Source organism: Phallusia mammillata, chromosome 1 (assembly GCF_965637545.1).
Source record: "Phallusia mammillata chromosome 1, kaPhaMamm4.hap1.1, whole genome shotgun sequence".
Taxonomy (NCBI): Eukaryota; Metazoa; Chordata; class Ascidiacea; order Phlebobranchia; family Ascidiidae; genus Phallusia; species Phallusia mammillata.
In genome coordinates, this window is record NC_137252.1 from 17,917,152 (window position 1) to 17,941,557 (window position 24,406).

A 24,406-nucleotide genomic window follows, 5' to 3' on the forward strand; every position below is an offset into this window, starting at 1 on the left:
GGCCAGGGGACTGATACAGTTATAGCCATCAATAGAAACCTTATTCGCCTTTATTCAAGCATAATTTGCGTCACTAAGCGAATTAATTTAAGCTCCGAGGCAACTACAAGTCACTTTCGCCTTTCAAATGCTAATTAGCGGTAGACACTGAACGCCACACTAGTTGGGATAGAGTTTCATTAAATAATACCCCACAGGGGCCAGAAGACATTGTTTGTTGACCTTAATTCAATGAACTGTTATCCAATATATGTTCGTTTTTCGATTGGTTATCTAAATAACTTTAGTTGATTGCCCTTATGTCAATGTCATTTGCTACAAAATAAGGTGCATGTTAACTTGTAAACTGCCTGTGGTCCTCGTACTACACTTCTCTGCTGTTACAGTTTTCCACTCCGCCACCTATACTCACAAAAGTACACACCAAATGAAATCGGTCCGTTTACACAAAGCGGGCTTAATCGCACATGAAACTATAATTCCTTGTTAGCAATCCCCAAGGAATGCGATTACCGTACATTAGTGCGGCTAGGAAATACCAATTATATACGAAAGCCTAAACAGCTTCTCGATTCAAGGCACCTCAAACGAACACAACAGCCTGAAACGCGCATTGCTTCCATCATTCGTTCATTGTATCCCAACTATTTGTTGGAATATCCATTAATGTCTTGATGATGTCACGTAACATGATATCAGTCGACGTCAAGCAGAGGTGGCATTGACGTCATCACGCTGCTGCTGTTGAAGATATTAGAAACGCAAATTAAATTGTAAAGACCATCTCAACATAATAAAGTGCACGCGCTGCCATATCAAACGAAATTGGGTTATAATGGTTGGTTGCATCCCTGTGGGGAAACACTCCTGTGAGTGGTGGTGAAGGGCATTGAATAGAATACGTAATAAAGCCTTACCCCTTCTTCGGTGGTGGATAACCGTTTACGCAAAGCTCTATTTTTATCCTATCGTTTTAATTATTCAAGGTCTTAATGCTCAAATTTGAATTTGAGTGGTATATACTAGTGATGTACCGAATCGGCTAAGTTTCGATTCGGCCGAAACCGAATATTCGGCGGTTTTGCCGAATAAATTTGGCCGAATCAACCGAATCATTTATGATGTCACGCGAAGTCGTACGCTACGCGTTTGACACGAAAAAATGTTTATCTACCAAGCAACTAGTGCAGGAAAGTTCTGTTTCGTTCTCATTTCAGTTCTATGGGGTTTAAAAAAGCATGATTGGTAACCGACCAATGAATTAATATTTTTTTATTACAGTGGGAAAAACGATAATGTGTTGAAAAAGATAAACCTTGACGCGATTTTCGTTATGTTTGTGCTTTTGAAAAATTGCGTGGTACCTTAATAATCAGAAAAGACACGTTTAACGCTTTAAATTTGTGTTCGTAAAAGATTCGGTTTCGGTCGAATCGCAACAAATTATTCGACCGAAACCGAATCTTTGCAAAAATGACCGATTCGGCCGAATAAATTCGGTAAACCGAATATTCGGTACATCTCTAGTATACCTACGCGTCATGAGCTTATTGTGCATAGTTAAAAAAATCATCGCAACACAATTTCCCTAGAACGGTATAGTAAGAAACAATGGAGCAACAGAAAAGCATGCAAACTTTTTGTTTCAAGTGCATTTTACATCAGTTTGGTTAAGCGTTAGGGTTTCTCTGTTTCCCCGGATTCGGGAAATAAAAAAATATTTTGCGGGAATTCCGGGATCCCGACGAAATAATTTGATGATTTTTTTTATGATTATTAAGTCATTGCGATGACTACAACTGGTTTGTATCCGCTACAAACATTTAATTGACACGATTTTGTCCATTAAGACCCCATTTTAAGTTACGTGAATTTCAAAGTGTAAAATCGTTCTTTCATACCACTAAGTAACATTTTCGCAAAAACAATTTACGATCTGGTTTGAAAACGTTTACTTACTTTATTATTGAACTTACAAAGGTATTTGAACATATAAAAGTTGCTTTTGCACAAAATTGTACTGAGAAACATGTTATTGCTTGGACTTTCTGCAAAGAGAAAAGAAATTTTCCGGGATTCGGAGTAGATAGTTTCGTCGGGAAATTCCTGCAATTTCCTTTTGAAGCGTTTTCCTTGTTTAGATCTAGCAAACTTTCACGACCATTTGTTTCTGTAGCAAGTCAATCAATGACCATTAACCGTTAATGGCCTCAGATGGTCATCGCGTGACAAGTGTATACCCTCGTATATGCAACACCAAAAGCGAAGTTTTGTGTTAGTAAATGGCGCCCACTGTTGGCTGAAATTAAAGTATCCAGTCCGTAAAGTGAGTTTAACATTATCGCGCCACAGACCACAAGACCACTTCTCAGCGTTGGTTTTGGGCTCAATTTACACTGCACAAATGCAAATACTTCTCTTGGCTGATTTATTTACAATTTTACGTTTTTCAAAATTCGTTTGAGTTTTGTTGTTGGGCAAAACTTCTGTTGCATATTGTTTATTTTACTCTTACTGTTTTCACAAACAAAAATTTTAGCGGGGTTTGAACCAGGACGCTTCCTAGTATGAATCCGAACCAGGTTTTTATGTCTGTAAGTAATTTAAGCGCCGCAGAGCAGTGTTTTCCAAAGTAACGGTCGCATAAAAGTTTTGGGTCGCCTGTTTTTGCAACGAAGTTATTTACTATTTGACTTGCTCGTAGCCTTTATTCTTCCCAACTGTTGTTACTCGCTCGAAAAGTTGGGCCGAAATGGTGATTTTTATCGATCATATCCAAGCAATACAATCTCAATAGATTTTTTCAAAAGGGAATTGATAATTAGTTTGCGTGGATTTTAGAAATTCATTTGCTACATATACTGTACAAGCTTTTGAAACAATGGTGCAAAGCACTCGACAACATCAATATTTTATTAGACTGCAGCGCGTGTACGGTCTTTGAAAATATGGTAATTCATATGTTGGAAAGAGTAAAAGCTAATAAGCCGTCTTGTTATTTGGTCATATACTGCAAGATCAAAAAGCGGCATTGTGATCACAAACGACGATTTTACATACAAAACTTTATACACACGATTACTAATACAATAGGCGAAACATAACTGCAATGGGGAGTTTAAACAATGTGTTAATGTAATTCCATAATACTTTACGTTTAAGGTTTGATAAAAAGTCAGTTTAATATTTGGCGAAAAACACCAATACGCAGCAAAAATATAGCAGTGGGTTGTGTACGTTTAAAATATTTGTTCGTTTTGGTTTGATAGTGCTAGATGTATTTCATTTACTGCTGCAGCATACTACAAGAAAAAGTCATGGACGGAAAAATTATCGGTGTAATACAAGTTGGCATGCAAACGTTAAAACACTACTTATAGCTACATGATTACATCATTTTTTGGTCGATTGAATATACAGTTTGCACAGAAACGGTCGACAAGGTGCGATGTTTCTATTTTTAGTATGCGTGACTCTCCGCACCTCCACGTCCAAAACCTAAAATGCAAACAAGTAACTACAGTTAAAAATGAAAATATAAATGTTTGGCACCAAAATTTATCACGTGTGGTTTCAGTTCTGTGTCAAGCGCCAATGATTGAATATGATAACTGCGCGCATTCTTGTGTGCACCACTTCTTTGGGCTAACCAAAAAATAAATAAAGAAACAAGAACAAAAGGTAAACTGGTTTCGTTAAACATCAAAAAATGTGTGGTAAAGATGTCGATCGAAATATTACTTTCTAATATTTTTTCAAAAAAGTCTTTAAAACAAAAACAAATCAAGTGATTTAAGAGTCCATGCAGAATATAACACAGGAATGTACATGCTCTACCAGTGACTGATTGATAAACATAAAATCTAACAGAAGTAAAGCACGTTTCTATTGCTTTTTCCAAACATAAACCTTCCGTATACATCCATCGTTGCGTGACGGTACATACCGATCGTGCCGTAATAATATGTGCCCACTGACGTAAAGGTTTTGAACAGTAATCTCAAATTCATGGCCCGCTGGAGCGACCGCTAAGCATTTCATAATTTTAACGGCCCGACTAGCAAGTTTCAAAACCCCTTGTTTGAAAAAATGCTTCTTTTATATTTTGTTATGTATGTCGTGGTCAAAAGCATGGTTGCCTCCATTTTTATTATTGAGAGGTCAAGCCGTGTTGTCACAACATTGACTTAATTATATTCATTTATTTGTTTATTGTTTGAATATTATAAATTACGCATTATTTCGTGTAGACGTGATCACTATGATGTATATATAGAGATGCAATTCAAAAGGAGAAAATCGTGCGTGTACATTTGGGTTTTAATCCTATCACATTATTCCAAACTAACAAAAACAATACGTACTCGACATAAACTCGCATACAGTCGTGTCATGAAAAACTGCCTAACGTACCAACGTTGGCACGCCTGCCAGGAGTTATACCAACTGCTTGTCTATGTAATCGGTAAATAAAACAACTTCGATACAAGAGACGTTATCACAGGCCATCAATGGAGCAAAAATTCCAAAAGCCTCTATATTTGGTACTGCGTTCCGAAAATACGTGTTGGGCCTCGCATGTCTTTAACTGTAGTTTGTTTTTACATGGTATGCCTATTGGATTTAGACTAGAGTTCATTGTTTTCTCCGTAAGGTTTCGATGGTTTTGGTGTAACCTATATGTCTCTGTCTCTTGTTTGAGGAATGTCTTACGCAACACGTAAACACGACAAGTTGTGTCTAATAACGTCACAAGTAGAGACTTTGACATTTTTAAGGCGTCTGCGGCGTTCGATGAAAGAGAAAAGAGAACGACGCGGTTTAGGGCCTGGCGTTTGCCAATCCTTTTGACGTCACCACGTAGTAACCGTTCAAGTTCAAACCTTAAAAAGGAATTTATCTTCAACGAAAAACTTAAAAAGCAAAAGGAATGTGAAATAGACTGGGTACGTGGCATTACTGCATTTTATTTTTGTGTGTGTAACAGTTCAATTAACCCGTTTCATAGTTTAGAAATACGCCGAAGCAATTTTGGGCGACTTCCTGTCGTCTATTCACAAAGGTCTTCTTTGTTGGCCAACCCTTTCTATTTTCGTCATCGCTTATCGTCAATCCCTGCGGTTTTGGTTGGTAAAAGCTTTCAGGGTTGGGCGGACATGAATGAAACGAAATGAAAAAACGCCATTCGCCCATTTTGATGTATGACTTAACTTCAAAAAGTAAAAATTAAGATCAACTGGAATAAAAATATTTCACCAACAGTTTTCATTTTCACTAACAGAACTCCCGATTATGATGTGGGAAGAAATAAGTATGTCAGGCGTATAGATGGCATATATCTTACATTAGCAGCCCCACAACCCCAGGCATTCAGAAAATATCTTACTTCGCCGGCGCCTTGAAAACGCGGAGTGGAACGTGTTGACTGTCAACCAAAATCTGTACCAGGGTATTGTGTTTCGCTTAATTATATGGGCGTTTTGTAGGAAACACGATAGGCGGGACCTAAAGGCAGTCGAACAAGAATATGCAGAACCAAGCAAACACAACATTCATGCAATGTAACATTTGTGACCCACATGCTGATATAATGCGAATAATTGGTATACAAACAATGGACAGTGCATATGTAAAACTAATACATGCATATAAACAGTACGCGCTTAACGAAACCTACGCAGCAAAAAAGTGGTGCAATCGACTAAATTTGAAAAATGTGACAAATTTTATTTCAATGCTAAGGATATAATACTATGACAAACTACAAAACCTATTAATTTCGTTGTAATTGCAGTTATATGGACAAAACACAGCACCCCGACAAACTTTTCTACCGATGCACTCAGGACTACTAATAGATAATGCACCAATAACTACCTTCATAACCTTGAAATTTTTACAACGGTCTCCGATAACCTTCAATGCAAACGACACAAGCAAAAATGGTTAGTGGTTAGATTGAATTTCACCCAAGCAAGAATTGCAGTTATCACACAACACCCAAATTGCACCGAAAACTTACATCATAGGACTTTGAAAATAAAAGGCATTTTACAAACTAACCAAAATTTAATGGTTACAATGCATTTACTTTAACTGGAAAAAGTTATTCGTCAAAATTGTTGTACATAGTCGAACAAACAAAACCAAAAAAACGCAGTGCGCTTTTGCTGAATCAAAATCTACTTGCACTGGCTTAATTATTACGAAAACATTTTTAGAAAGTTTTTGTAGGTTGCCTCAAGCACTTAGTATTCACACTTTTTTCAAAGCGATTTCTGTCTCAACTCTGAACCCACCTTTCGGTCCAAACGTAGCAGCATAGCACGGATTGTGGCAGTAGGGCTTTCCTTGGTGCTAAAAACAACAAAAGAACAATCACAAGTTTATCCATTTATAAAAAGAGGTTTAATGACAAAGTATCATGCTCAACAGCAACTACTGGTGCTTTATATCAAATCATCTATTAGACACGACTCTTATTTGTCCTGATGAAGAACACTAAAAATGGATGTCAAAATGAAAACACATGGATCAGAAAAGCTATTTTAAGAATTAAGCTTAAGATAAACTGGGAAAAAAACTGGTGAAACGAAGCATCAATATCCTTACTTAACATGAAGTGTTGCTGCAAAATACCCTAAAGAATACTGGATGAAGGTACAATCTTCAAACACAATGTATTTTACACAAATATCCATTACGACTATCAGTATATGACTGGCATTAATAGCGTTTTTAGAAAACAAAGTGTATTAAGTTCCACACACTGACATAGATACCTCGGCATGGCTTCCACTGGACAGTGTCTTTTTACATTTTTCGCATTTCAGGCATGGGCGGTGCCAATCTTTTCCAAGAGATGTCACTTTCTCAGCTAAGAACATAAATGAATTGCAGAATGGATTAATTTGGTTTGATTTGTACAAATTCTATTTAGTATTCAAAGCAGGGGTGTGCGTCAAGTTTTCAAAAACTTAAAAAGCAAGCAAAAGTCTAAAAATTGTAGTCGTCCAAAACTCCAAACCAATTTTTTCAAACTAAATCGTCGGTACATGCCCATAAAGGCGTCAAGGCATATTTATTCAGTCACTCTGCCCCCATCCATACACAAGCATAACTCAGGTGTACAGCTTTTAGCAATGAAACATTTATAGCTGTTCATTATCTCTGAATAATGACATGGTGGAGAGTTGTTATAGATTAAGGTAAGCTGGTTTTGCGCTAACGGATTTGCGTGTGACGACGCTCTGGTGAACACAGGAAGAACATGTATTATTCACTTTACATCGACGGGTGGCGACTGCTTTCCAAGTTTCAATATCACTTTAAAACAGGGGTCTTCAACCTTTTTAGCGAAATCGCCCCCTTTTAAGGGCACTGGCTAAAAATCGCCCCATTTGATATTGATGTGAGCGGTTAGATTCACCCAGCAACACAAAAGCTTCACTTAACAGTTAAAACCTAATTTAATTGCTACTACAACACGCAGGATCTATTTCTGGTAATTCTAAAGCAGCTGAGGAAAATTTGTTACATCATGGACAAGATAATATTACGATTATGCGCGAACAATCGCCTTCTGTTGTTGAAAATAATAGGGCATTACTCGGTAGAGGAGAAACATGTACATTCCACATCAACTTGCAATGGATTTGCCAAATTAAATGTCACAAATACTTGCAGTTTGGGAAGCGCCAGTAGGTCTATAGAAACTGTAAAAGCAAAACCAACTTGAGGGAATGCTCGTTACCGTCGTATTTAAAAAGTATGGCCCGTCACCACTCACCACTCACATAGCTTAAATAAAGTGTGCCTTGTGGCAAATTAAATGCCCAACCTTGCTCACAAAAAAATAAAACAATCGCCAGCAAACACGAAGTATTCAAATGGCAACATGTTCAAGCTAAAGCGCCCTGTGTCCCTGCTGGTGTTTGCAAGACGAATAAAATCTCCTTGTAAGGTAAAGTTAGCTGAGTCTCACAGTTCTTGTGCATATTTATACAATCAGTAATGTTGAAATCGCCCCCCATTAAAGTCAACCCCCCCCCCCCAACTCCAAAAATTGTCACCATCCCATCGCCCCCTCGGTGAACGAAATCATAAAAAGATATCGCCTCCGTTGAACCTGCTTTTAAAGGACTAATACACATTACTCTATGCAGCATCCACATGGTTCTGAATCGGTATCGTTTCTTTATGTGAAAGTTAAAATATACCAACAGCATATTAAGCAATCATTGGCGTGTTTAGAGTTACCAAACGACCGGAATTGGGGCGTAACAGCCGGGTTGCCGGAAATAAATTTTGAAAACACTCTTAATGTCCGGAATTTAGCGTCTAATCTATACAGTAGCTCTCAAACATTTTTCTGTAGGACTTAAATGTTTATGTTTGAACTCGATTTTTCATGCACGATACAGCCTATATACACGCAAAACAACCAATCAGCATGGATTGAAAGGTAATAAGTTTTTGGTAAACTTGTAAAACTGTTTTGTAACTTAGGCGGACTGCACAAAATCGTTCCATGTAACTAAGAAGACATGTCAACGATTCCTAATCAGAGAGTATTTATGAAAACTCTGTCACCTAACTTACAGTTGAAAATTTATTTGACACACCCACCACACGTGTATCTTACATGTACCGTCTTGGTGCCATGGTCCCCCCCTCAAGAAATTTGACCGGCTGTTTTAGTATTAAATCTTGCAATTTCAGACAAAACTGTGAATAGCAATGTGCGCTATTTTGTGCATGACACATTGATGCTCGTCACACATCTCAATAAACAATGCATGCCAATCCAGGCCACTTGGCGTCCAACTGCGCGTATGACGTTACAATGGATTTTATAATAGCTTTGTTAGGTCACACTCATACAAGTGAAGATAATTCACAATATGATTAAGAGGCAACCACTGTTAGAAACAACTGTGTCGAGTGTTGAAAAGTGTTACATGTATACGATCGAATCGTGACTATAACGTTCGTTACTTGCAGCAAGAGTAAGGGCTTCACAGGGCCTTAGGCTAACCAGCATTTAGTTGATATTGCGAGTTTAGTAGGCACAACAGGTGCTAACAGAGAGGTCTACACAGTCTACCGCCAGATAGCGCACCCCAAAGAATCGAAAAGTCAACAGCAAAGGGTCACCAAACTTGGAGCCACACCCATATGCACACAAAGCAAAGGGCGCAAACTATCCTTGTTGATTAGGAAATATCAAGAACATTGTCAAATAATTGCAAGGTGTTTTTCGTTTGAGTGACAAAGGTACGCACTGTGTCGTAAACCGGAAAAGCTTACTCAGCTTTTTGAAATGAGTCAAAATAATGATTAAGTGGGCAGATACCAGTCTGAAACGTTTATTGTTCAAAACTTTGTGGTATACATGTGAAGTTTAGAAGAGTCGTACCAAGATGTAAAGGCCAAAATCAAATCCCACGTAATCACAACTTTAGGTTTCACAGTTCACTCCCTAGTACTGGAATACATCGTCATACAAAGCGAAAACGTGATTTATATCACAGTTACCTTAACGTGAAAGAACGGTGTGCAAACAAGGTTTTGTCGTTACGCCAAATACTAGAACAGCACACAAGGCGTGTGATCGCGTCATTTATTGTTCGTGAAAGCACTTACATAGTGGTGGTGGTGGTTAACCCTTATTTGGACACGAGAGCAGAGGTCTATTCATGATTTTTTTCTGGTATGTAACTAGGTACCACCTAAGTCAGTGTTTCTCAACCTTTTTGACTCTGCCACCCCTTTTTGGTGGTTTTTAACAGAACGCAACCCCCCATCAGAATGTGTTACATTTACTAACAAACATGGCACAGAAAACCTCTTGAACTATTTTATGATTTTTATGTCCAAAAAAGTATATGATCACAAATGCTGTTGACAATCCTAAATCAAACTGCACTATGCTAAACAGAAGTCAGGTGGAAAGTTTTGATGATAAAATCAGTTGGGTTGCATCTTCGCGACCCCTTCAAAAGTGCTTCGCAACCACCAGGTTGAGAAACACTGGCCTAAGTAACATCAACGGAATGCTCTTGGTTAAAACAGATAATTACAAGCGGTTGATATTATGGTAATTTATCACTTGATGCAAGCAACAAGGTTTTACAGTCATAGTTAGATATTAAAGCCAATGTTGACTAAACTCACTTACCAAAGTAAACTTCTTTGTTGCAGGATGGACACTTTGGCATGATTGCTGTTAAATGGTGTTTAAAACAGAAAAGATATCTAGAGGTATAAATCAGCGAACCCGTGGTTAAAAAAGACAGATGAAAAGAACATTGTAAATCTCAATTAAAAAACTAGTATTACATAAAATAAATCTCCCTCTTGGTAAACAATTCTTAGAAGCTGCTGGAAGTTCTTAGACATTAGTCCGACTAAAACCTTATACAGCAACTTGCTTAATCAGGGTGTTTGTGTTTGTCCAAAAAAAAATTGTGTAAGTATAGAACTTAACATTTTACTTGTATTTTATATTTTACTTATACCAACATTATTAGAAACAAAAAATGTGATCAATTTAGGACAAAACAAAAAATTTAGTGAATAAAATTCAGCACAGGTATTTCAAAAAGTTTGTTTTACACAAATTTGCAATATAAAATATGATTCACAGTAATTATACTTGCAAAACCCAAAGTTAACAATTGTAATTGAAGTATTATCCTTACTCCAGTTTACACTGTACCCTACTGTAAACTAAACTTTAATGAATCAAAATTTCTCTGTGAATAGAATTAGTTGGTTGTTCAGGATTCAAATTGTAAAATACTAATTCACATGAATATAGAAACAGACAAATATTATGTCAAATTTCCGGCTTGGTGAATATTTTAGCGCAATTGTGCTGCTACGATTTGTACCACCGGCAAAATAAACTGAACTCAAATCATTCTGGGCCACACCTGACTGCTGACTGTAGGAGTAGTTTTCAACCTGTTTCCAGCTGTACAGTTTTAAAAAAAGTCATGTTATGAACAGTCTAGTCTGCTAAGTTTAAATCCCAGGTGAACAGTCCAGTCTGCTTAGCTTAAAAACATTTTTTTTGTTTATATCACTATATTCTTGGTTGTATGTGTTATATGCCAGGCAACTGACATTACGACAGTTTTTTTAAAAATGTAGCTGTAGCTTGTAGGTAACAAAACTTGAACTAAAATGTTAACAATATTAGCGAACTTTTCTACACCGCACATATCTGTCTTAAAATGACTTGTGATTGTGGCTACGCAACCACTGCCCACACACATTAACTATGTAGTAAGTAGTTACTTACGACCTAGTCACAACTGGAGGAGCCCAAGACGAAAAAGGCGATTTGTTTTGAACGTAGACTGAAAAAAAGAATAATAAATGAGACCATAGATAACTTAATTCACTAGATGCGGTAAGCACTTTTATGCAGTCTTTCCAGTCTGACTACCGTGAATGAAAAAATATGCATTATGACGTCACACACTGAAGTAAACAAACTGGCGCCAGTTTGTATTCCTGGTGTTAGGAAGGTAAGTAATGGTTTATGCGCTCTTAGAAAGAGTTTGTGGGGCGTTTGAACTTTAAATGCGCTGTTTGTTTATCTTTTGTGCGTTTCTCATCTTTCATTGCGTGTTCACAGACAGTTTAGTCAGTTAGGCTTTCAGTTGAGGAATGATCGTGTTTGTGAAGGAACTATTACCTTTTTTCTAGTTTAATCCCTTTTATTGCTCTCTGTATAGACACTGAAGATGCTTTTTAGCGAAATTACTTTGTTCTTCATACGACTGTCAACTGATTTTAACCAGGAAATAAAGATTTCCTAACTTATGATATACATATAATGAGAGTTGATAATTGTTGCAACAATGGCAATAGCACACTGTCAGAATCAATTTACCAGGATTTCAAACACTCCCATGGATAAAATCTTCAATGTTGAAAGTGGATTCGGCAGAAGTTTAAAGTTCTGTCACGAGAAGTTTGTTTCCGTATTTCGAAACCCAAAGAAACAAGAAATTTCACCCTTTTCCTGTTTTTCTGCAATTATTTTTTCCCTCTTATAGGAAACATAAATTTCCCTTTTTTCTGCTTTTCCTTTCTTTTCTGCTTTAAGAGTTGATTTCCTGCGTTTCCCGCTTTTCTTCTTTAGTGTCCCCCATTTTTAACACAGACATATTGTGACCAAAATGACTCTAAAATATAAATTAATTTTATCTCATTTCACATGGAAAGTTTTTCTGTAAAATCAAGACCACAAAGCTGTGCAAATACTATTTTATTTTCAATATGCACCAACCTACTACAGGATAGATGAGTTCTTAAAAATGACATACAATCTTAACATAAAATGCATGCAACTGTTTAGTGCCTACTGTAAAGCAAACATGTGTGCGATTTTCTGAAAAAGTTTAAATTGTACAATATTAATTATTGAAGTCATATTTCTGTTTCTAAGCATTGTTTCATGTTCCACATTCTGTGTTGTAACACTTTACTGTTTGTGTCAGTGCATTGCAAAAAGCTGTTTTATTAACAAGTAAAACACTCAAAAATATCTGGGAAACATTGTGTCCTTAGTTATAGAGCATGCCAGTTTGTGACTGTCATTAAAAAGGAAAATTTAGGTTGTCAAAATTGTACTGTAAATGAACCAATAAACGTACAAAAACATCCATGACCATAGTAATATAGTCATAAAAAAACAAAAAAATACTTCGAAAGCATACAACTATTGAATTACTTATTAGTGAAAATACCAAAACAAACAAATAAGCTAAAAAATGTGGCGGGTTCGTAAATATAATGAAAAACCTTTCGTTATATGTGCAGCTATTGCTGTTACTTTCACAGCAGCTAATTCTTCCTCCAGCATGTAAAAATAGGCCAATCACTTTAAGAAAAAAATCTGCATTAAAAATGTAAAAAATTAGAGCCCATCATCCTATCTTAGAATGGAGTAATTTGACATAAATATTCTACCAAAAAAATACTATTTAAGTCTATGGACAACCAATTCTATGTTGGTGTCTACATGATTATAATCTAATTACAAACACCTGGACAACACTTATTCATCATTCCTTTTCAACATGTTTTACTGACTGTGGAGTGCAAACAGTGGTAAAGAAAAACTATTCATTTTAAACCGAAATAAAAAAACTACCTTGGCAACCGATTTACATATGATTAGAGCAAAGATTTTGTTAAAATACATTGAGAGAATATGACCATATACACACTGCAAAGATACCTGTACACAACCTTCAGTCTGATTATACCAGCTGTTGAGTGTTTGTGTGCGTGTATGCAAAGTGGATTGTGAAGAAAGAGAGTGTAAAGTACCAAAATCTACATTGGAATATAGAAAAAAATTTAAAGCTATTTCTGGAAACTGCAATCTAAATTACAGTCACAAAACAGCATGCACAGTATGCAATAATAGTAACAACTGACTTAATTTCTTGTTGTTGCTGTCATCAACAGTTCCATATTTCCTGTGCAAACATTGCCCATTTGCAAGAAGCATCTTTCGTTTGTTCATGAGAAAAGCTGAGTTTGGAGAGGTCATTCAGAATCAATACTGTTGAAAAGATCCAGAACTTATATATGATAAGTTTCTAAATAACATAGTTTTTATTATTTTTGGTAAGTATTTTGTTTGCTCTTTGAAACAAGTATTTTTGGTTAACTTTTTTTAAAATGAAATCCCTTTCAAAAAACAGGTAGTTTTAACTTAAATTTTTATTGTGTTTCTTTTTTGTAAAGCTGCAGTATGACACAATAAACAATGTCTGTTGTTTGGCCACCTGACATCTATCTCACATACTCATTGCTGAATTTACATTTATCGCCCTATATTCAATTCACATCTTGTTTAAACAGATTTCATTTCAAAATCAGTTAAAGCTTTGCAGCCTGTCCCTCACTCCAGGTACAATTTGGCTATTGGCGAAGGTCCTGGACAAAAAAAAAAAGTAACGACCACTACGGATTGCCCCCAGGGCGTGGTTGGAAAATCCAAAGAATAATTTGTAACTTTTTCTACACTTCTTTCAACAAAATTAAAACCAAGGCATTGCTGGCAACACGAACTTCACCACACTTTTCATAGTAGTGTGCTCGCTAAAGTTTTAAACTAGGTTGCAGACGACGTTCGCGCAGCCGTAATCACAACTTTGAGTTATCAATTGTGTCATTAAATTTAAAAAAAAATCACTCAGTAAAGGTCACATGTTTTCGCTTTATCACAGGCCACGCATCCTGGTGTCACCACGCGCCAAACTGAAATCATCCATCCATGACGGTAACAATCAACTGACAATGGTTACCGTAGTCAGACTGGAAAGACTGCATAAAAGTGCTTACCACTAGATTTATCTATGATGAGACGCACCAATCGTTGCTTGCACGCTTGAGTGATCAAAGGTCTGCACGCTAGAGTAATTACACAATGCGTGCTGCGAAACCCTTCATATGTTTTGCAAAAATAAGACATAGCCTACGTTACAGAGGTATGATGCAAACAGGTTGTCCATACCATGTACTGATCGAGACGTTCTGTAGACCAAGTCTATACCTACACCATAATAACGACAGATGTATGCGAGCACAAAGGGTTTGCCAATAAAAGTAAATGGTCAAGAGTTGTAGCAAGTTGTATCGTGTGACACATATTCCACAACAGAGTTTCGGCAAGCATAGGAGGCAATGTTTTTGAAACAAAGGCGTGTTGGTACAAGACGCAATTTGTGGGGCTTCACTCTTCGTCAAAGTCCTTAAACCAGCCTTGCAGCCTACCATGGCCTAAGCTCCAGCACAGCAGTGCTCGCCGAAGTAGGCTAACTATGCTGCACAAAAGACCATTCATTGTAAAGAAATTGTACAAGATATTTTTTACATCAACTACCTTGGAAGTTTTTTTGAGCAGTTTGAGTAAAAGAAACTGTTGTTTACCTCAAAATCTTTCACGGAGCGAACAAACGTGAGGAGTCGGCATACATTAGCAACATCGGTTGTTTTGTCAACTTTGCTGGACTTTAAATCCTCCGAAAATTAGTTGAGAATGTCGTCACTTAAGTATTTAAACCGACTGCTAACAGCGTCATTTGATAGTGGTACCAAAGAAAGTTTGTCTTTTCCCCAAATAACTTTAGCCATTTGGAGTGCAAAACACTATTACACCACAGATAACTTTGTTTGTGGTGCCCATGAACATACAAAAACGTTTTACATTTTTGGCGCTTGCGACGTAAATACTTAACTATATTTACTATCTGTAAAAGTTTAATCGAAATCTATCAAACATTTTGTGGCAAAACGAGTTTGAGAAACTTCGTGAAAAAATGACCCATTATGAATGCTTATGCATCGCTGTCATAGCTTAAGTGCATTTCACCAGGATGTCACATTACTGAAAATAGTAAGTTAACAAATCAACCAACGTCACATAGCACAGTTGTAGTAGCGTACCTATCGCCAGGTGAGAAAGGGCGAAATTACAAATAATTCTGAAGAATGAAACCAGCAACGCTTTTTTTTACTTGAAGCAAACTTTCAGTAGAGGTCAATTGACGATTGATTTCATTGTGACACAATGCTGCAAAAACTTCATCCAACACTTTGCCCGATAAAATATCAATATTTTATTGCATAGCAGAGCGTTTATTGTCTTTGAAAATATGGAAGTTTATATTTTGGAAAGAATTAAGGCTAGTAGCCGTCTTGTTAGTTTTTCATACATTCCAATGTTTAAAACGCGGCATTTTGATCACAAACGATGATTTTACATACAAAACTTTGTACACACAATTCTAATACAATAGGTGAAACATAAATGCAATGGGAAGTTCAAACAATGGGTTGATGTAATTTCATAATACTTTACGTTTAAGATTTGATAAAAAGTTTGCAGTTTAATGTTGTGGCAAAAAACGCTAATACGCAGCAAAAATATAGCAATGGGTTGTGTACGTTTAAAACATTTGGTCGTTGTCGGTTCATAGTGGCAGATGTATTTCATTTACTTCTGCAGCATACTATATGAAAAAGTCGGGGACGGAAAAATCAACGGTATAATACAAGTCGGCATGTATACATTATAGCTACATGATTACATCATTTTTTGATCGATTGAATATACAGTTTGCACAAAAAATGTCGACAAGGTGCAATGAAAAAGTCGGGGACGGAAAAATCAACGGTATAATACAAGTCGGCATGTATACATTATAGCTACATGATTACATCATTTTTTGGTCGATTGAACATACAGTTGGCACAAAAAATGTCGACAAGGTGCGATGTTCTACTTGTATTGGTAACTCTCCGTCCCACCACGCCCAAAACCTGAAATACAAACAAGTAACAACAGTTAAAACAGGAAAGACTTTTAGCACTAAAATATTTTCTCTTTGGTTTCAGTTTTGTGTCTAATGTTAATGCTTGAAATGTGATATTGGTGTGAATTGTGCACCTGGTATGCACCACTTATTTGGATTTTCCAAAAAAAATAAAGAAACAAGAACGAAACAGTAAAATTGTCTCGCTAAACATCAATAATGTGAAGTAAAGTTATCGAACGAAATATTACATTCTAATAAAACTTTTTCAAAGAATATTGTCAGGTGATTTTAGGGCGTAACATCAGGTTAAAAGTTTAGCAAATCAAGTGAGACAAGCAATTTAGGTCCATGAAGAATGTAGCACCGGGTAATGCATCTTCTACCAGCGACTGTTTGGTAAAAACAATGTCTGACGCAAGTGAACACGTTTCCGCTTCTTTTTTCGATTCTAAACTGCCTGCATATACATCGTTACGTAACAGTACATATTGTTTGTACTAAAATATCACGAGCCTACTGGTGTAAAGGTCTTGAACAGTGGCCTCATAATATACATAGGTTACGCTTTATTTCGTTTAGACGTGATTTCTTATATACACAGAGTTTTATTGTTTAAACGCATTATTTCTTACACTAAGCGCTTGGTAAATAAAACAATTTTATAACGAGACACGTTCTCATAAGTCAGTATTAGAGCAAAAATTACAAAAGCCCCTATTCTATTTGATACTTCGTTCCCAAAATATATGTTGGACCTCTCCTGTCTTTAATTGTTTTTACATGCTATCTATTAGGTAGAGCAGTGCTCTTCAACCTTTTTCCCCGTTGCATACCTTTTACAATTTTTGAGCAACTTTGTATACCCTACACATAGCAATTTATAAATGTGCACAGAAAGTAACAGTCTACCAATAGGTACTTGCATGGTCGCGTGAATTATTGTTAGGCTATACAAGGCCAGGAGTACAAAACCTGTGGCCGTGAACATGTAAACTGAAATATTTGGATTTGCAAAACTAGTTTGAGGGGCTGGAAAAAATATTAACAGCCCAGAAGCCGAATGTTTGAGACTTTTTGTAAGCCTATTATGGGTAAACAATGCGAAAACAGGCATCATTAGCGTCACAATTTAGATGGTGACGTTATAAACAGTAAAGTCTGATCCCTAGACTGTTCTACGTAACAAGCTAGAAATTAAATTGGCTATCAGGCACTGTTAATAAAGATTAACGATGCGGCCGTCACAGCGGAAAGGTTGTGCACCCCCTGTGCTACGTCCAGGAAATGTAGCATACAAAAGTGTGTAAACGTAAGAAGTTGATTTAATGGCTGGCTTGTTGCTGCATTCTTTCAGCGATTTGGACATGTGGTGTGGTGTTGACTTGTTCTCATGTGGTGTGGTGTTGACGTGTTCTCAATTTTTTGTATTCGCAATCCTTTACTCCAGGAATATTCAAAGTAAAATTTTAGAAAGTACATTGTTCAACCTTAACAGATACTCCAGGCATAGGCGCCCACTTGCTAAAATCGGCGGGGAGGCAGAATTTTATACCTCGGTAATGACGAAAATATTTTCAGCCTGGACGTCACCTAAAGTCGCAAGTTACACCCTTTGCAGTGTTTCTGTACTGGTACACAAAACATTAGCAGGTGATGCCGACCCAACTATACAGTCATAATTTTTTTCTTTCACTGCAACAAAGTCATGTTTTATTTTTACGCAACAAGGCGCACATGCCTCTCAAAAGCCGTTGTAGTAATCGCTTCTTACGTTTCTAGGTCGTTTGGTTGGTTTCAACCATGTTTTCTATTTACGCAGCAACTTGCATGTAACGCATTTAAGTTTAGTTTATAAAGCCCGCGAAGGTTTTGTTCTTAATGTATATCATGGAAAATAACGAGTTAACCGTTGAAATTTAATTTGCCACGAAAGTGTCCACACAACAACGTGTGGTCTTAAGTTTACCTAGTTTTACACTTCACAGGACGTATAAAATTGATTCAAAAACAATTTGTTACATCTCAGACAAGACTTGAAGTATCAATGCTTTCGTTACTGTGCGTATACAAGTGATGACATAAATGAGAAGTTAGTAATTTATGCCACAAATTTATTGTTTGACAGTAGCGCTATCTATTGTAGCTCCTGTTGGTCCCACAAAAGCGCTTTGTAGACCACAATTGCGGAACGGCGCTGCGTTTGTGCTGGTAAGCTAATATCATTTTCATGTTATGCGGCTCACCCTGAAAAAAATTGGCTACCCCCGTTGTAAACGATGTCAATTTCTATCGATGTTGATGACCTAGTTTTAGCAAACACTTATTGCATGTTTTTATCCAATGGCTCATTACTTATAACCAGGGTTGCCATCGACATGGAACTCGAAATAAGGACACACGAACAATTGGACTTTCATGTCAAACGAAACAAACGTTTTTGAACAAATCTTTGCATTTATACGAGCCTTGACATATCACTTTGCCAAGGAACAATCTGTGTTCCAACTCCTTGGTTCGTAGAAAACACGTAGTGCATCTCACGACATCCCAGGTCTAGGTTTACTTTTATCAGGGATTTGACTTGTAATTGTTAAAAATAAGGACAGTTTTTAAAAATAAGGACAAAAACTTTTTCTAATGATCTTAGAAATAAGGACGGTATGGCAACCCTGTGACGTAACAATATGCGTTGTTTGATTTTTCAGAAAGGTCTGTCTGTTCAAACTAGGCGATTGTTGACTGAGCAGTAGTACAGAGTTACTACAAAACTGTGTGTGCATAAATTAACGCAAAACTTGTTTATGACGTAGTCAGCGACGCAGATACCCGGGGAGGCGGCGCCTCCCCGCCTCCCCATAAGTGGGCGCCAGTGACTCCAGGTATGTGCTTATTTGCTTCACAATTCACATTATTGACGCAACAATCCCAACCTGACGCAATAATATTTACAACAAGCAGGTCAGTCTCACATAGGTCAACATGCTATGTCTTCCTGCATTTCATAAAAATAGCGACGTCTAGTAACACTGACCTCAGCTGTATTCCCTTCGTACCTTTCTTCAGTCGTATACCCTAATTTTAATGTGGTATACACTTGGGTATACAGTATACCCGGTTGAAGAGCACTGAGGTAGAGTCTAGAGTTCATTGTTTTCCGCAAAAGGCAGGAGTCACCAAAGTTTTTTCACAGCGGGCCGGATAATTTTAATAATCCAGCACGAGGGCCACATGGCTTACGAGCCCTGAAGCAGCCTTCTCCAAACTGGAACTCGCAAGGTAGTTTTGACGGGACGCCAAGGGTTTATGTATTTCCTCAATCTTATTTTTATTCCGATGGCGTCGCTAGTAAACTGTAAAATTGTAAAGAAATGTCTCATCCACCAACTAATGCTTCTTTGTTCTATCACAAGTAACAAAGATTGTTTGTGCACAACTACTATTATCTTTTCTGTGACGCAACAAACCGCTTTTTGGCCAGAAAAGCTACCCATCCGCTGTAATCGTGTTAGACCAGGTAAAACGCATTTTATTAGTGAAGTGCATTCTGCAGGTTTGCGCAATCTTTAACGTATTACGTAACAAAACATTCCAAACGTTTTGTTAAACTAAAAATACTTTCGCGGGCCGGATAAATGACGCCGAGTGCGTGATCCGGCCCGCGGGCTGTAGTTTCGTGACCCTCGACGTAGGGCGTCATTCGTTTCGGTGTAAGTCTCTTGTTTGAGGAGTGTCTAACAAATACGCAAACACGACACGTTTTGTCACAGGTGACGGGTTTGACATTTTAAGGCGTCTGTGGCGTTTAATCAAAGAGTAGAGAGAGAGCGACGCGCTTCAGGGCCTGGCATTCGCTAATCCTTTTGACGTCACCACGTAGTAACCGTTAAAGTTCAAACCTTAATAAGGATTTCATCTTCAAGGCAAAACTAAAGATAATGAAAACTTAAACAGTCTGGGTCCGTACTGCGTTTAATTTGTAATTTGGTATTTTGTAAATAGGGATGAATTCAAATTCAGTTCAATTAACCCGTTTCATGGTTTAGAATGCGCCGAAGCAATTTTGGGCGACTTCCTGTCGTCTATTCACAAAGGTCCTCTTTGTTGGCCAACCCTTTCTATTTTCGTCATCGCTTATCGTCAATCCCTACGGTTTTGGTTGGTAAAAGCTTTCAGGGTTGGGCGGACATGAATAAAACGAAATGAAAAACCGCTATTCGCCCGTTTTGATGTATGAATTAACTTCAAAATATAAAAATTGGAAGATCAACTAGAAGAAAACATTTCCTTCACACAAATACAAGTTTTTTGCAAGTTTTAAGCCGTGATAGCCACGATCATAACCCGAACCTGGGTTATGATGTGGGAAGAAATAAGTATGCATACACACAGATATTAAGGGTACATGATGTAGATCGCTGTCAAAACTGCTCCAATGCAAACAATATAACCGTTACACATTTTGTAAAGGCCGAAACCAGGGGTGTGCAAGTGCAACCTTTGTTGCTGTAGGGCCAAATATAATTGCCAAAATTAGATCACGGGCCGCACCCGTGTATAACACACGAGGTGATTTCAATTTGTTGCTAACCAAATGTGCTTAACTACAAGTAAAATTCGCATTTGATTCTAGTCACATACTGCCAGGTTGCAGAAAAATAGCGTTGGACGCATTAATCTGCTCAAAGACATTTATTAGTTAGACTCGTTTGTCAGTACATTTAAAATCCAAGCGTCTCTGTGGGCCGCACAACCTTTAATTAAGGGCCGCATTTGGCCCACGGGCCGCAGGTTGCACACCCCTGGCCTAAACTATATACAGCGGTGTGTAACAAGTCTTCCTTTTGCAGCCCCAAGGGCATTCAGAAAATAACTTATTTCGTCGGCGCCTTGAAAACGCGGAGTGGAACGTGCTGAATGCCAATCCAAAATCTGTACCAGGGTATTGTGTTTCGCTTAAGTGAGTAAATATGGGCGTTTTGTAGGAAACGCGATAGGCGGAGCCTAAAGGCCGTGAAGAGACTTAAATTATAGGGGTCTGGAACTCATACGTACTTTAAAAATAAATGGCAATTTACGATGTAACCAATTTTGATACAAAGGCTTAATCATATATGTCCACATTAAAAAAACGAGGTTTTGCACTTTACCTGGAGAAGTTCAAACGTCAAAATTGTTGTATATAGTCGAATAAACAAAACAAACAACGCAGTGCGCTGTTGCTGAATCAAAAACTACTTGCATTGGCTTAATGACGCACAAAACATTTTGAAAGTTTTGTAGGGTGCCACATGCACTTAGTTTTACACATTTTTCTAAAGAATTAATGTCTAACTGTTAACCCACCTCCTGGTCCAAACATAGCAGCGTAGCACGGTTTGTTGCAGTATGGCTTTCCTTCGTGCTAACAACAACAACAAAAAAACAATCAAAAGTTTAAATGGGTTTCAAAAAATTGGTTCATGACAAAGTATCACGCGCAATAGCAATCGCTGCTGCTTTACACCAAATCATCTGTTAGGCATAACTCTTATTTGTCCTGATAAAGGTAACCAAAAACGGATGTCGATATGAAAACACATTTGCTAGAAAACCTATTTTAAGAATTACGCATAAGATAAACTAGGGAAATATTTGGTGAAAAGAAGCATCAACGGCTTTACTTAACATTAAGTTTTACAATTACCCTAAGAAACGAGATTAATCGTCAAGATACAATCGTCAAACACAGGATATATTTAAGCCAAATACCCACAGTATATGACTGTCAATAACAGCGTTTTTAGAAAACAAGGTGTATTTAGTTTCACACACTGACATAGATACCTCGGCATGGCTTCCAGACACCAGCGTCTTTTTACATTTTGCGCATTTCAAGCAAGGGCGGTGCCAATCTTTTCCAAGTGATGTCACTTTCTCGGCTAAAACATAAATAAAGTGCAGAATGACACAATGTGGTTTGATTTGTACAAATTACATTTATCATTCAAAACAGGGGTGATGGATTAAAGGGCGTCAATCTTTTGAAAACCTAAAAAGTAAGCAAATGTTCTAAAAAATAAATCATTTTAGTCGTTTTTATCGAACTAAATCGTCAAAAATTGCCCACAAAGGCGTAACGGCAAGTTTAATTTATTTACCCTGGCCTCATTTATGGATACGCATAACTCGGGTGGCTTACGGCTTTTATTTGTAAAACATTTTTAGCTGTTGATTAGTTTTAAGTAATAACATAGTAGGGAGTTGTTAAAATATGGATTAAGCTGATTTTGCGTTCATTGATTTAAGTGTGACGGTCTGGTGAACACAGGAAGAACATGCATTATTCACTTTACATCGACGGGTGACAACTGCTTTCTAAGTTTCAATATCACTTTAAAAGGACTAATATACATTACTCTATGCAACTTCCACATAGTTCGAATTTGTATCATTTCTTTTATTACGACGGGTATTTATTAAAACTCTATGACCTTATTTGTTGAAAAATTATTTGGCAAATCCATTGCGCGTGTTGCTTACACGGAACAACAAAAATATATGCAGAATAATAAACAATGACCCAGTTGGAAAAGGCAATAGTGTGATAGAGATAGTTCGCATACGTTTATTCGATGCGTCAAAGAACAAAAAAGCCTTATGCAAAGCAAAAATTCGGAATTATTGTGTTCTCATAAAAAAGAACGCCCTTGGTAAATAAACTGTAAACGTATGAGTTTTATTGAAATTTACAACTAATTCGCATTCTGTAGCCGTTGGCGAACACCACTCAACTACAATTAAAAGATTACCACATTTCCGTTGAAAACGCTCGAAGCGTTGTTTTGTATCACGATCAGTTGTAGTAGGTTTACCAGTAATGAGCAAACAAAGTTTGTGTTGGTAAGAGCTGTTCAATGATTACACCGAACCTCACCACAAAGTCAACAGCAATGGGTGACCCAATCTGGAGCCACGCCCACATGCACACAAAGCAAAGGGCGCTAACTATCCTTGTTGATTAGGAAATATCAAGAACATTGTCAATTATTGCAAGCTGTTTTTCGTTTGAGTGGCACAGACACACACTGTGCCGTAAACAGGAAAAGCTTACTCAGTTTTTTGAAATGAGTCAAAATAATGATAAGGTGAATGGGGATACGTTTCTTGTGTGAAACTTTGCAGATGTTCTGTATGCAATTCACACGTAATTGCAACTATAAGATTTCATACAAAGCTGGAGTACATCGTCATACAAAGCAAAAAACGTGGATTTATATCACAGTCATCTTAAGAACCGTGCGCAAACATGGTTATGTCGTTACGCCAAATACCAGCCCAGCACACAAGCCGCGTGACTGCGTCATTTATTTTTCGTGAAGGCACTTATACGTAGTAGTGATAGCTAACCCTTATTTGGACACAAGCGCTGAGGTATATTCATAAATCTTTCTGGTATGTAACTAGGTTAGTTAAATCAACCGAAAGCTCTTGATTAAAACAGATAATTACAAGCAGTCGATATTATGCCTAATTTATTACTTGATACAAGTAACATGGTTTTACAATCATAGTTAAATATTGAAGCCAATGTTGAATAAATCCACTTACCAAAGTAAACTTCTTTGTTGCAGGATGGGCACTTTGGCATGATTGCTTTTAAATTGTGTTTAATACAGATGTGGTACCAATTGCTGAAATTGTGGTTAAAAAAAGATGGATAAAAAATACATTGTAAATCTCAACTGAAAAAATAGTATCACATACAATAAAATGAATCTCCCTCATGGTAAACAATTCTTAGACGCTGCTGGAAGTTCTTAGACATTAATCCAACTAAAACCTTATACAACAATTTGCTTAATCAGGGTGTTTGTGTTTGTCCAAAAAAATTGTGTAAGTAAAGCACTTGACATTTTACTTATTTCGAAGTACAAACGCAAGTTAGGTGCACAAAAAAGGTACACAATTTAAGACCAAACAAAACATTTTGGACAACAAAAATCTGTACAGAAGGTATTTGAAAAAGTTTTTTAAATAATTTGCAACGTAAAATAAAATTCACAGTTATTATGCCTACA

At 37.1% G+C, this 24,406-nt stretch overlaps 2 protein-coding genes and 1 long non-coding RNA gene across 5 annotated transcripts; all 3 read right to left on the reverse strand.

Moving 5' to 3' along the window:
• Nucleotides 1–2,895: 2,895 nt before the first annotated feature.
• LOC145237813 (cysteine-rich protein 1) lies at nt 2,896–10,294 on the reverse strand. 3 transcript variants are annotated; one of them, XM_080100813.1, is made up of 5 exons: nt 10,181–10,281; nt 6,783–6,877; nt 6,300–6,357; nt 5,878–5,916; nt 2,896–3,498 (listed from the first exon to the last, which is right to left on the reverse strand). In XM_080100813.1, the coding sequence occupies exons 1-4, from the start codon at nt 10,218–10,220 to the stop codon at nt 5,897–5,899; spliced, it is 213 nt and encodes a 70-aa protein (XP_079956939.1). In that variant the 5' UTR covers nt 10,221–10,281; the 3' UTR covers nt 2,896–3,498; nt 5,878–5,896. The 3 variants fall into 3 exon arrangements, with proteins under 3 accessions (XP_079956939.1, XP_079956946.1, XP_079956931.1); XM_080100820.1 differs by lacking the exon at nt 5,878–5,916 and having other exon boundaries at nt 10,181–10,294; XM_080100805.1 differs by lacking the exon at nt 2,896–3,498 and having other exon boundaries at nt 4,948–5,916; nt 10,181–10,258.
• A 1,973-nt stretch (nt 10,295–12,267) lies between these two features.
• On the reverse strand, nt 12,268–14,224 carry LOC145237837 (uncharacterized). Its single transcript, XR_013862041.1, has 3 exons — nt 13,462–14,224; nt 13,259–13,356; nt 12,268–12,913 (listed from the first exon to the last, which is right to left on the reverse strand). It is a non-coding gene; the product is annotated as an uncharacterized LOC145237837 (long non-coding RNA).
• Nucleotides 14,225–15,635: 1,411 nt separating this feature from the next.
• LOC145237804 (cysteine-rich protein 1-like) lies at nt 15,636–24,049 on the reverse strand. Its single transcript, XM_080100796.1, has 4 exons — nt 23,937–24,049; nt 22,173–22,267; nt 21,693–21,750; nt 15,636–16,353 (listed from the first exon to the last, which is right to left on the reverse strand). The coding sequence occupies exons 1-4, from the start codon at nt 23,974–23,976 to the stop codon at nt 16,313–16,315; spliced, it is 234 nt and encodes a 77-aa protein (XP_079956922.1). The 5' UTR covers nt 23,977–24,049; the 3' UTR covers nt 15,636–16,312.
• Between the last annotated feature and the right edge of the window lie 357 nt (nt 24,050–24,406).